Source organism: Malania oleifera, chromosome 6, assembly GCF_029873635.1.
Source record: "Malania oleifera isolate guangnan ecotype guangnan chromosome 6, ASM2987363v1, whole genome shotgun sequence".
Taxonomy (NCBI): domain Eukaryota; kingdom Viridiplantae; phylum Streptophyta; class Magnoliopsida; order Santalales; family Ximeniaceae; genus Malania; species Malania oleifera.
This window is the reverse complement of record NC_080422.1, coordinates 97618080-97632353: the sequence shown is the minus strand read 5'-3', so window position 1 is coordinate 97632353 and position 14274 is coordinate 97618080. Positions and strand designations below refer to the sequence as shown.

The following is a 14274-nucleotide window of genomic DNA, read 5'->3' as shown; positions in this document are numbered from 1 at the left end:
AAATTATGCTGAAGCAGCCCTCCAAACCCTTTGAAGGTCACACAGTGATAGCCTCCCAAAAAACAGACAACCCTATAAAAAGCCAAAAATACTCTATACAACAAGAAGCCTGAAGAATCATTACGCCTTGAAGGTTTTTGCAACCTCTTAGTCCAAAGGGTCTACAAGATAGCAAAAATTGTGCAACACCATAAAGCACTTTCTTTCTTGCAAAACCCCAATAAGTCACTAACAAGAAATCAGCCATAACCCTAAACACCACCCAAGCTTCACCAAAACAAGAAAAAATTATCATTCCTTAGATGGTTTGCCACTAGATAACGAAGGAAAAGGCGAGCATTCGTTTCATTGGACTCAAAATGCATCCTGCAGATATCAGGACTAAGACTTGTAGGGTCTTCTAATATGTAACAAACCATGTGTATTAATCCTATTGAGTCACAATCAAGACAAAAGGCTAAACCTTAAAAGGTGTCAAGCATTGCTTTCCAAATTGATATGGTTCCAACAGAAATTTTGGGGAAGAAATATTGAAGTGAAAGAAAAAAGATAAGTAGAAAAGAGACCCGAGGAATCACCCTCCTAAATACTCTCATCCCCCATATCAAAAGAAACAAAGTGATCCAAGAGTCCAAGGCATTAAGCAAGGTAGCAAGCTCGTCAACCCCCCTTTGTTGAGATTCATTAAAAAAAAAGTGAAAAATAATAATAAGAAACTAAAACAAAAAGTGGAAATCCTAAGAAAGAGGACCCTCTCCCCCCAAAAAAAGGGTTAAAAGAACAGGCAAATAGGAGCATTTCGAATAGAATAAAGCTCAAACCGACGAGGCATCATCATCTCCATTGCCACTCTGCTAATCTGTTTTTCTTTTAAAAAAAAAAATTCTTGATGAGCCATGCACACCACCCATAATTAGTCATGTCCTTGAGTTGTGTCTTTTTTTTTTTTTGTCTTGGGACCAATATTCTCTAATATGAATGTAGTTGATGATTGTATAACTGTAGAGTTTGTAAAATGTGGAATTGATGATTGTCCACAAATGATACCTATGTTTCATTTTAAATTAAGATTACCTCAATATTTTTCATCTAAAAAGAAAACATGCCTAAAATTTATATATATTTTTACTTTACTTAATGTACTCCTTTCATATTGTACTCTCATTTTTTTCAAAATTTGTGCATAGCAATGTCAATGACTCAGAATCATGTTGGGTCCATGCCTCCTAGGACCAATGGTCTACTTTGAGTTTTGTCACTTCAGTGACAGATGAACTTACTAATGATACTCAAAAAAAGAAAAGTTCGATATTGTCTTGATTTAAAATTAGAGGTACAGTAGAATATAAGCTGCAATTAAGAGAAGCTCTAGAATCTAGATGTTTTAAGATAAGTGGAATACATTAAATGTAATTTGAGCCATTTTTGGATGGAAATTGAAAAGATTAAACTCAACAATCAAGAAATTCTTATCTCTAGTAGATTTCAGTACATTGGATCTATTATGCAAGTTAAAGGACAAATTGAAGATGTACTTCTAAGAGTTGGAGCAAATTGGGTAAAATAAGGATGTGCTTTGGGTGTATTGTCTGATTGTAGAGTACCATTAAAATTAGAAGGAAAGTTCTTTAGGATGGCTAAAAGCCCATCTACGCTATGTGGATCAAAATATAATGAAACCAAGAAACAACATATCTAAAAAATAAAAATTGTCAAAATGAGTGATATACTCTAGAAGAGAAATTACGGAATGAACATATATATCCATGGTAAGTTAGGCATGGTACTTGTAGTTAGGATGGTCTGACCACTTGCAATGCGGGCCAAATAGCACATATTGAGAAGTGAGTTAGCTAGTTTATGTTCATGGTAGTGGCAGTCGGAGGGGGAGGGGTGGACTCTAGAATGGCTTCAGTGTGTAAGAATTTGACAGCACTCCAACTTTTGGAGGATAATGGATATTGCCCTAGATCATGCAAAAGTAAGAGAATTCATGTGACCCCACCTAGTGGAATTTAATGCTTAGTTGTTCTTACAACAACAACGACAAAACCAAGCCTTAGTCCCACTAAGCGGGGTCGGCTACATGAATCCTTTTCCGCCAATTTATGTGATCAGGGACCATTTCTTTTGATAGATTCAAGAATATTAAATCCTTACTGACTATTGTTTATTGTTTAAAAATTCTATCATAAGTTCTACATATAATTCAGTATTACAACAAAAAATTTATATGCATTTAAAATATTTTAAAATTTATTGTGCTAAACCAAAATGAAAATTGGAACGATCAATAGCTCTTTACTGGACCAGGCTTCTTAAGATTATCTTGAGATGATATCAAAGTTGCATTAGTGATGCAAATTAAATGTCTATAAATTACAGTTTCCAAGAGAACACTACATGAAACTACTATAAATGTATGGTAGGCTTGGTATTATCAGACACCTACTTGCAGCAAAATAGTAACAGCCAAGGGCCCTTTAGAGTCCAGGCATAGTAATGAATCAGTCAGCATTCTCAAAATATCGAAAGAAACCTACAGAACTTCATGAAAATTACTTTGATCCATGTCATTAGAGAAAAACTGACCTGGTAATTTGGGAAGTCACTATTTACAGCTGCTTCAAATTGAGTAAGGAATACATCAAGTGCATTACTACCAGTTAGCACCGGAAGGTATAAAATTTTTGACAAGAGGGAGAATATATGATCCTCCTTTAATAAAATCAACAAATCCAATCCAATCCGTAGGCCTTTAACAAGAGACCCAAACGCTTTCACCTAGCACAGTATGTTGGATCTAAATCAGACAAGTGAACAGGAAAAAGAGCATTTTCTACTTAACTACAGAACATGAAATATCTCTATCCATGTAACTTGTAATTTGAGAATATACAGGCCACTCAGTTCCCGCCCATGAATTGACTATAGGACTAATGCCCAAAATGAAAGATTCAATGAATATAAGACAAAAGATACTGATCTCCCCTGAGATTTGGCAAAAAGATACTCAAATCCTTGAGGTTTCAAAAATCCCAGACTTCCTCTAACATTTGATTTTTGGGACGCTTACACCCCTAAAAGGCTTGTCTTTTTTGCAAAATATAAAGTGAGTTCTAAGTACTTTTAGCAAACCTCAGGAGAGGTTTGTGGAATTCTTGAAACCTCAAGGGAGGGGGAAGCCCTTGGGATTTTTGAGACCTCAGGGGAGGTCAGTGCCTTTTGCCCTACTTTATAATCCTATCTTGCAATGTGACGTCAAAGCCTGCTTTATTTCAACATTCCAAAGACAAAATCTGATTAGGGAGTAGAGACAACTAAATTATGAAGCCAGCTATGCTGGCTTTAATTTTTTAATTATTTATTTTTTGATAGAAAAGGGACTTCATGTACAGAAAAAAGAAAATTACAAATAGTGGAGGATAAGATATCCTCCTAAAAACAAACAAAAACAGTTACATTAAAGCCCTCTCCAATTCCTCTGGAGATCAGACATCAAAATTCCCTAAAAGAAACCCAAAGAACAAGCCCACAAGGAAGCAAGAAAAATCCCTGCATTCCTTGCATTAAAAATGCCCAAGAGAGTTGTTTTACGGCTTTTGCCATTAAAAATCCTAGCATTTCTTTCAATCCACAAAATTAAAAATAGGGCTAAAACAACACATTTCCATAAGGTTATCCCTCTGTTACTCCCCCCCCCCCCCCCCCCCCAAAAAAAAGCCTCTATACCACACCAAGAAGAAAGCATCAGTCTGTGGCAGCACTAATGCCTCATCAAAAAAATGCAAACAGACATGCCCATAGATGGCTTGTTTAATTAACTACAAAATACAAAACAGTAACTATGCTCTCTGTAGGAAATGGGACTTGTTTAGAAAGAAAATCAATTTTTCTATTTGCAAATTGGAGAGAAGGAAAAAAGAAAAGCAAAGAGGGATTTTGCAAAATGCCATGCAGATGAATGGACAATAGTAATAACTAAAATAAAAATTGTAATATAAAGAAATGCAGATACAGGTAAACAAGATATACTCTCTGTTTCAGCACTTTTCTGCCAACGAAGGGCAGCACGAGTGAAACTGATGACTGAACACTTGCTTTAACCCTTCCAAGTAATCTTTCTAAGTCAGGAAGTTTTCGAAGGTTCTGAGCAATAAGCAGCATAATTTCTGAATGCATCATTAGCTTCTCAACAACATTAAGCCTATTATTGATTTCATCAACAGATCTCAGTGGATGACAGATCCAGTTTCTCAAGACCCGCTTACCAGAAGATGTTATACAGTTATCAAGGTATTTGTAGAGTGTACCTGATTTGCAAGTAACATAAAACATTTATGCCAGAAAGATGAACACAGTGCAACATACAAAAGAGGAGATCATCTCTCAAATTATGTTGCTCTGGTGAGTAGCACTTGCCTGATGGACTGCCATCAGCATTGTTATTGAATATCTCTAGATTGACAAGTGTCTGCCCATCCATCCTGAGGCAACCACTGTAAACTTGGTACGGTAATATCTCTCCATTGTGTAAAGCATCATCTAACTGTTTAAATATTTAAAAGATCAATCATAATAACATCACAGATATAGATGCTGACATTCGATAATTAGAGTGCAGAAGCAATCTTACCATCAACCTGGATAAATGACCAATAAGTCCACCAAGAGCACATAATGCAAGATCATTGTGAAAAGCACCATCAAATGCATGATCCCATGAGTTGGAACAACCTTTAAAATATTTATTCAACTGAATCAAATTTCTAACTTTGGAAGCATCCACAAAATCTGTTCCTGGCAGTACAGGAGTCAACTGCAATGCAGTGGAACCTGCAATTGAGATAACAGAACTCAAGCTTAATCCAGTTATTTTGTATACTACATAAATTTAACATTTTAGTTCTCCCTAATGCTTCAAGCAATGTAAAGCAAAAGCAATGGGGAATCAAGTATCTCTGGCGAACACCTGATCCCTAATTGATGTCAAGATTATCTAACAGAATCCCAGATATAAGGTGACCTATTTAAAACTGTGATAATGCTGATGCATCAAAGACAAGAAGAAAAATATCAATAAATTGGAGTTTGGAGCAGGATTAAAAGGAGCCAGTCTTCTCTTGCTGATAGGGAAACATATGACACTAATTAAATGCCCATGTCTAAAATCAGAGAGAAACAATGCACTAATTTGTGAAGCATGCATTTAAGACCACAGGTATATAGGCATAGTCCCATCTCATTATTTGTCACCGAGTTCCTTGCATAAGGGAGCCTAAAGGCCATCATCTAGAGCACTTAAAAAATTTACTGGCATACCCATCCAACAAACACAAGAACTAAACATTTTGTATATGATTTCAGTCAAATTGGGAGTAGAGAAGTAATTAATGTAGTGATGGACAAGAAATGGGAGAAGACAAACAAATGAAACAATGCTGACCGCGAAAGTCCAAGACAATGTTTTCCACAATAGAGAAGAAAAGGACAAGGAAAAATAAAAAAACACATACCCTGTAAGCAAGTATTGACTGGGAAACTGGACCAGCATAAAAATAAAAAATGTAGCTCAATAGAAAAAAGCATGTACAGGCACATACACACATATGCATGTGCACACAACTAAAAAAAGATTCCTTGAGAAACAAAATTTAATCGAGAACTCAAATAGAAAAAAAAATCAAGAATTTTTTACGACTTGTTTACCAGGTAATGTCATGCATCAATAAACATTACTAAACACATTTCAGAATAACATGCTGGTTCAAAACATTGATGCAATCCTTACCAGCTGACGAATACTTTTTAAGTGCTTTCTGAGCTTCTTTGGACAGGTCTGCGAGTTTAAGGTCACAATTACAAGGCAAAAGTTTCAGGCGGACCTCTAAACAGAACTATCTCCCAAGACCGAAAAAAAAAAATTGTTCACCTTGGCTTTCATGTATAACTTCCTTAGGTGACACCTTCAATCAAAATCAACATGAAAATTAGAACATTATACACATGAGTAGATTGCAAATTTGAAATATAAACAATAGGAAACTCAGAGAGATTGCAAATTTGGGAGAGAGAGAGAGAGAGAGAGAAGGCATACTTGCATCAACAAAGCTCCCAACGCTGCATAAGAAGGATCATCACTCAAGGAACCCACCCAAAATTTTAATGCAGCACAATCAACAAATGCAAACCCATATGCAGTTGAACCATTCTCCAGCTCAAAGTTACCCTAAACAAAGCACCCAATGCAACACGAGCATTAGCTAGAATATATCTTGATCAATGAACTACATATGCACTTTTTTATCAAAAAATCTTTGCAAATTTAAATAGGTCCACTACTAACTATAGAATCAATCAATCAAATATTACTAAGGAATTGCAAGAAGCTCAAAAAAACAAATGACATATAACAACAACAACAAAACCAAGCCTTAAGTCCCACTAGGTGGGGTCGGTTATATGAATCCTTTTCCGCCAATTTATGCGATCAAAAACAAATGACATGGCATTTCTAAATTGAACAATCCTAAAAACACGCCAGCATCTGAAAATTTAGTTGCAAAAACCTAAGTCCAGTATGCATGGATGAATGCATAATTAAACAAACCTCTTTTAAAGCAAGGAGATGAACAGCATCAGGCCCAATGTTACCATCAATTGTAGTGGACGGAGTAATCACATGAACTAGTTTTCTTTGAACCACCTGGAAACCCAACACTATATATCAATAATCACATCATGCAACTTTGATACAAGCTCTGGAATAAGAAACACCCTAAAACAGAAACTTCATTGAAAAAAGAAAAAGTATGATGGGATATAAATAATGACAAAAGCTCATAAAGATAAATATGTTCTCTAATTTGTGCTACACATTCTCCAAGAGGGTACTTCCATACTGAACCACTAGTTAAGAACTCACCCGGAAAAAAATAAATGCTAAACTAAACAAATGTATTTCATTCAATGAGTTTATGCCGCAGTGATAGATAATGTTAAATGGGCATCTGAAATAAACAGACTGCTGACCAAATGAAGATCATTTTCCTCACAGCATCGCTTCTAAAGTAACTCAAAACACATGCACTTGATGAAAAGCAATACAATTTGGAGTCGATGGTGAAGAGTGATTCAAAGAAACAGGCTAAATGAGGAAAACTGTTCACATATTAAAAATATTTCCTTCCAAAAGCTACTTTTCTCCAATTTGTCGGTTTTGTTCAGTGTGACCATATTAAGGCTCTGACTATATTAAAATGGCAAAAAATGTTTGAAATAAAGGTCAGATATTTTTCTTTCCAGCAGATCAAAAGGAACCAGTGAAAAAGATAAATCTCCAAACATAAGATGGACGGTGAAGTTCAAACAAACTTAAACTATCAGAATATTCTCAGTTTATTCCTTATTAGCATTTCTAGAGCCAAAAGCTTTTTCTCCACTCTTGTTCGACAAACTTTCCAAGATATACCTGCAAGCGATAGGGAATTATCAGATTGGGAGTCTGAAGAATAAAACTCTTAGCAGTGGGTATTTGTTCAAAATCATCAAGGGAATTCTTTAAGATTATAGCCAAATTGGAATCACTAAGAAACTAAAAAAAAAATACCATATCTTGCCCCAACAACCAAGTATAAAACGCAGCCAGTGAAAATGGTTTACAGCTTTCATCATATCATCATGTTAAATCTAGTTAATAACAGCTCTATTATGGGCATAAATCATGTGCCTGTTTTGGTACATTTGAAGGGAGAGGAATATGAGAGCTTTAGAAGGGAAGGAGATGCTTGCACAGAATTTGGACACTCTAATACAGAAACAGATATTTTGCAGCTCTGAGAAATTACACAAGATCTCATTCAGTTGCTCAAGTTCCTACATTGCTGGCTTTTTTTCTTCAGTTTAAAAGAAGAGTATTGCCCTGAGAATCAGGATGAATCAAACCCAGAACCGCAAGGGAATACCACATCCTGAGCAGGAGTAGCCCACCACTCAGCTCAACCCACATATCTGACTTTTGTATAGTCACTCATCCTTTTGTTTTGTTTGGCCGCCTTGATGCCCTTTGATATAAAAAGGTTCATGCTTAACGAGAACAAAAAAAAAAAAAAAAAAGCATAATCTGTAAACTTAACCAGCAAGCCCTTAGGAAAAAAAGGCATCACATTTGAAAAGATAAATAAGAAAATTGAATAAACAATAGTAAGCTATAATGTTGTTTGGCTCTCTAGAGGACCATGGGGGACTTACAGAATTAGCACCTCTGGCTTTTGCTTGACCAGATGTCTCTAACTGCTCCATCCGTCCAACTTTATATCTTTATTGAGAAATGAACAAACAGAGAATTACATTACAGAGAAACTAGGAAAACAGAAAAAACCTTACAAGTACACCAAAGCTTGCCAAGGCCTCAACCAATTCAGGCCTCACACAGAAAATCTACTACAGACAAATCACAGCATATAAATTTTGCAATGCCCCTTGTTAGATTAACACTTTACCTAAAAGCCTAAACAGTTAGGTTGTGGGCCAACAATGTATATCAAGTTTTAACACTCCCCCGCGCATGTAGCACGACAACTGTGGAGAGATAAACACACGATAAATAGCACCCATGATAGGGAACACAATAATTTTTTTAAACACAACACAATAAATGCAGGCAACAAGATTAGAACCCAGGACCTCCTAGTAACCAGCTCTGATACCATGTTAGATTACCACTTTACCTAAAAGCTTAAGCAGTTAGGTTGTGGGCCAACAATGTATATCAAGTTTTAACACCCTTTTTACCAACTCTTTTTTGAATGGTGCAATTATTGGTGCATACGTATAACAGCATTATTGAGTCTAACGATATGGCAAGAGTCAAGCAAGATCTACAGTCGTATTTACAAGATATCCAGTGAAAAGTTTTCAGTTAATACAATTTTGATACTCTCAAAAAAGCTTTAATACTTTTCAATATAATTTCCTTACCCGCGAGCAACTAACTTCTGAACAGCATCATCAATCCCACTCTCAGAGATGCCAACCTGACCACAAGGGAGATGTTATTAGACAATGATGATTGATAGACACATGCCCCATAATAGGCTAAACAATGTGGAGTATGAAGAAAAAATAAAAAATAAAATAAAAAAGTAAAACATGAAAGTATAAGCTGATGTAGATCAAAAAGAAAAGAAAGTTACCTGTCGACATTTTCCCACGCCACTTAAGGTCATTTTCCAATCAAGCTCCTTGTGACCAGTTTCAGCATCCAGTTCATAGAGCTCATAGAATTTTCCCTACATTGCATCAAAAGATGTGACATTAAGCAGATATGTATCGAAAAGGAAGAAATTCCAACCATATATGCACACACGGCAACATTAACATTCGAATAAATTTTATTAGCAGAAACCATAGAGTGAAGTTTGAAGAATAAGACACCAACACAAGGTCATTCCTGTAGCCCAAAAATATAAAATATAGTTTTTTCTTTTTTCCTTTCTACCATCTCATGCACACAGTTGCACATGCTCCGTACATGGATGGATATGCAACTCAAACACAAGATTCAATATATTATATCATGAAATGAAACCAAACCCATTCTGCAATCAGGCATTGGTTCCCAAAAAGACCTCCACAAGCTATCCTGCACTGGTAAGATGCCACCAGCCAAGCATGAACTTTGACCTTTCTTAATGCTTAAGGCGTGGTGGTACAGTTTGATATACATTTTTAGCCCACAACCTAACAGGATGTAGTGAGAAAATAGGTTTAAAGCCATGTTTGCTTCTTGTGCCCATGGTTATCTTCTACTAGTTAAATTATCTTAAGTTAGAGTGTCCTTATTCCACTCATTGATGTTAATCATTGTTTGTTTACCCTTCTATAGGAAACCAGGCCACAAGTGCAAGGAAGTTTTAAGGCATGGACATTGTTAGCCTGCAACATAACAGCTTAAGCTTTTAGACCTGCAGTGATGGCACTTCCACATGCCAAACAAAATTAAAAGGGAGAAAGGCTATCCAAAATTTCGATTAAGTGCAAGCAGGACACCAAAGAGAGCATGGATCAGTGGACCACCAAGTAGAATCGGCGGCCAACGCAATCAGTAACACATTGGAATGAAGGTAAGATCAGCTAATGGCTTTATGTTTTATAAGGATTAAGGACAGAAGAAAGGTAGCAGTGTTCATATGGGAGCTGATGAACATAACTTTTGTATAAATCATCTTTCATGATATGCAGACTGATTCCCAATATTAATATATGACAAATCTTAAAAGCTAGTACAATGCAATCTTAAAATCAACACAAATCCTCAAGATGTTGCAGACAAACATGTATGACACATTTAAACAAGCAACACATGTCAAAATTTCACAAAACACAGACAAACACATAGACAAAAAGGGAAATTTGAAGTTTTGAACAGTTACTATGATAAACCCTACCATTATCTTGACATGGATAACACTCTCTCCTGTAAGCTACTTGCCATTAACATGTGCACTGCACAACACTAGAAGCTCCTTTTTTTTTTGCTAAGCAGCACTAGCAGTTTATTTTGTTACATTATAGTGCTTCAATTTGCCCGTCTAGGCATGCTGTTACAGTCATGCTAATGACTTATAAAGCCTGGCATTGGACAAAGGATTTCAAACTTCCAATTTTCCTCTTCCTGCCCTTGGTGCCTCTCTCTTTATGCAAGAGCTAAATCATGATAAACGTATTTCTAGTGTGTCAAGTTCAAGAAATTCATCATATTTTTTTAGGAAAATGCTGTATTTCATAAATTTTATGTAAAACTATCACCTTGCATCTCTTATCTTGTAGCCAACTGTGCCAAAATTATTGCATTAAACAAATTTAGCATCACCCAGTTATTAATATGAGCAACAATGACCCACATATTTAGCCAATATTAGGAACACATCATCTGTAGACACTTCATGTATTTTGATTAAAGAAATAAATTATTTCAGCTTATATGAATAAGATCTGCCAGAAGGCGATCCTTTCCAGTTATTAATATGAGCAATAATGAGCCACATATTAGCCAATATTAGGAAGACATCAATTGTAGACACTTTACGTATTTTGATGAAAGAAATAAATTATTTCAGCTAATATGAATAAGATCTGCCAGAAGGTGATCCTTTCCAAAAAAATAGAAAGCAAGTACTGAAGCCAGCACTTCTATAAATGGAACAACTAAAAACATAAAAACATTGGAGCACCAATATATTGTACAAAAAATGAAATTTATAAAAGTGGTAACTTGTGACAAGCTCATCTATAACACTACTGTGATCAAAACTACAATAGGGTGTTCCTGAGCCACAAGGCTCCCCGCTTTGCGAGGATATGGGGAAGGTTGTCATAGTGCATGCAACCATACCCCTACATTAATGCAGAGAGGCAGTTTACTTGGACTCAAACCCGTGGCTAACCGGTCACAAAGGAGCAATCTTACTATTAATCCAAGGCCCACCCTTGGGGCCTTGGAGCGCAGCCATACCACCACAATTGGGAAGGCTGTTTTGACGACTTGAACTAGTTATACTGTCAAAATACATAAAATGTGATAGCAACTCTAAATTACCACTTTAAAGAAGAGCACAACATCCATATATTGACATTTCACTTCCCAATATTGCTTTTGAGAAGCAGTCATTTTCTTCAAAGCATCAGGTGGAATATAAAGCGTCTGTTTGTCATACAGAGCATCACCAGGTCTCCTTCTGTTAGCATCCCTAATTCGAGAAGGATGGAGCCATTCAAACTTACTAATTGTATCAGATTCTTCCACATCATTCTTGTGCCCAGCCCTTGAATCCGGAAGAAATTTAATTCTTTTGCTAGAATTTTGCAATGAACAATCATTCTTATCTTTGAAATTATAACATTCCTCTTGAATTCGTTTCAAACGAGGAACAAGGGGTCGCATACCCGGTGTTTCTGGTCCAAGAACATCATCATCACTTTCAATATGCAACGAACAACCATTATCAACTAATACATTTGAATTGAGAACACTGTTCTCTCCAGGGGACTGAGAAGCTGCTTTTTGTCCGCTCAATTCTTCTAGTTTGCTCAATTTACTAGAAGACTCTGAGCAAAAATTAGAGGAGCCACCAAATGCCTTGTTCCTGCAAATTATATCTACAAAATTAATAATATGCAAAACATGCAAGTGTACAATAAAACTTCCAAGAACTCATTATGTATGCAGTGGATGGAAGGGCACTTAATGTGTGAGCAAAAAACAAATAAAAACACATAACAAGAGCAAGCTTGCCAACTACAATATTTCTTTTCTTTCCTGTTAAATAACAGAGTAGAGTTTCAGTTTCAAATTCAAATAATCCCATCCCCAAAGGCCAGGGCTCTGCCACCATTGTAACTGTGCATGCGTGCGCACGCCACGCCCGGGAGGGGGGGAAGAGTGGGTTTGGGTGTTGTTTGGAAAGAACTCTCTACAAGTGGCTACATTTTGCGTATGGAGGATCACACACTCTTCTCCTACCAAACAAGTTAAACCATAAAACAGCCAATCATATTTTTCATTAAATCATAAAAAAATAAGTTAGATAAATACATCTCGTTCAAATTTCTTTAGACAGCCTCCGCCAAATAAACTTCAACTTAACTTGTGACATTAAACAACTTTATTTCATGCCACAAGGAACAATTTCAAGTTCGAATCATCCCATCCCCCGGTTCTCCCTCATTTTTTTATTTTATTTTTTTTTTTGTTTTTGTCGGAAACTAGAGCTTAGACTTTTCATGTACTATCACAACAGACTATTTAATGCCACTGGGAGCGATTTCAGAAACTTAAACCTTTCTCCTAATCAAAACAGCAGTTAACTAATATATAAACGCGTGTCATAGCTTGAATGATTGCGTTCTGGTGCTAGAAGCTCCGCGACTGAGCTAACATTTATACATATTTCAAAGACGTAACTAGTACGACATCAATTCCAGAACAATGATTTCAAAAAAAAAAAAAAACATTTGACAAATGCCCTAGAAATCTCCAAAACTAAAAAGGAAAAAAAAAAATTACCTCCCGCAAGACTTTTCGCGATCATCAACTTTCACAAACTTATGCATGATGCTCGAGAACAGAGAAGGTCTAGCCTCGTCGTTGTTCGCTGGGAGGCTGCCTGGTAAAATCCGACGCGGCACCTTTTCCGGCGGGGTATCGGTTCCAAGGACTTCGTGAGAGGAGTCCATGGGAGGTTGATGCCGACCGTGGAGCATATCTCCAGCGGATGAACCTCCGGATTTCTGGTTCTCCTGCGAGGGTTTCTTCAAGAACGACAGTATCGATTTCTGACGCTGCATTCTGAGACCCTGATGGTGCAGTGAGGCAGTGGTGGAGAGAGTGTGTGAGATCCAAGTTGAGACCTGTGAACTAAGTACATGAAGAATTGGCGCCTTTTTGTATTTTGGCCCTTTTGGATTATTATATTAAGAAAGATTATATGCCAAAAAACCTATCTGCTGAAATTTCCAGCAATCAATGTGAGCGGGTGAAGTAAATTTTTAGTTAAATTTTGGCGATAAGAGGATTAGTATTAAAATTTTATGTGCGGTTTAGACTTAAAAAGTTTTTTAATGAACTAATAAGAGTTTTAAATTGCTCAAGAAATGTTTTTATTATGCATTTAGAAATTAGGAAATAGAAATAAAATGACAAAGAAAAGTTGTTTTTTTTCTTTTTTTGTAATGCATAATTAAAAAAAAATTCATGTGAAAAATTTTATTTTTTACTTCCCTCCTTCTCTCCTTTATGAGTTTTTAATATGATTAATCAATTATATTCACCACCATTAAATGAATTAAAAAATCAAACTCATAATCTTAGGGACACCAAAATTACAAATCACCCTTATTACTTGAGTCATAAATGATAATTGTTATATATGTGTGTATATATATATATATATATATATATATATATATATATATATATGTATGGGACATAAAAACTATGGGGATAAGAGAGGGCATTATAAAATAATATATCTTTTTGTTTTGTGCTCAAAAAATTTTTTTAAAAAGTAAATATATTATTAACCAGTAAAAATTCACTTTATAAATTACTGATTATTTTACTTTATTATCAATCACATTTGAGTAAATTTCACTCTTAATGGGACAAATACAAAAACTTCTAATTTTTTTCTCACTATTTTTTTCTTTTTCATCACCAAAACCTTGATGTAAACAAAATCCAGATTTTTTTGACAAAGAATACATATGCATTTT

The 14274-nt window shown here is 35.7% G+C and overlaps 1 protein-coding gene across 1 annotated transcript in view; it reads right to left on the bottom strand.

Annotated features, from left to right (window-relative positions):
- LOC131158330 (DNA mismatch repair protein MSH7) overlaps positions 1-14274 on the bottom strand; it is a 33337-nt gene that overhangs the window by 17746 nt on the left and 1317 nt on the right. Inside the window, exons 2-14 of the mRNA XM_058113118.1 lie at positions 13067-13356; positions 11600-12146; positions 9195-9290; positions 8980-9035; positions 8251-8317; positions 6611-6706; positions 6098-6229; positions 5933-5966; positions 5792-5839; positions 4637-4836; positions 4423-4549; positions 4036-4313; positions 2593-2784 (exon numbers count right to left, since the gene is read on the bottom strand). Coding sequence (XP_057969101.1) covers positions 2593-2784; positions 4036-4313; positions 4423-4549; positions 4637-4836; positions 5792-5839; positions 5933-5966; positions 6098-6229; positions 6611-6706; positions 8251-8317; positions 8980-9035; positions 9195-9290; positions 11600-12146; positions 13067-13347 — 2154 coding nt within the window. The 5' untranslated portion in view covers positions 13348-13356. The remainder of the gene's footprint in view (positions 1-2592; positions 2785-4035; positions 4314-4422; positions 4550-4636; positions 4837-5791; positions 5840-5932; positions 5967-6097; positions 6230-6610; positions 6707-8250; positions 8318-8979; positions 9036-9194; positions 9291-11599; positions 12147-13066; positions 13357-14274) is intronic.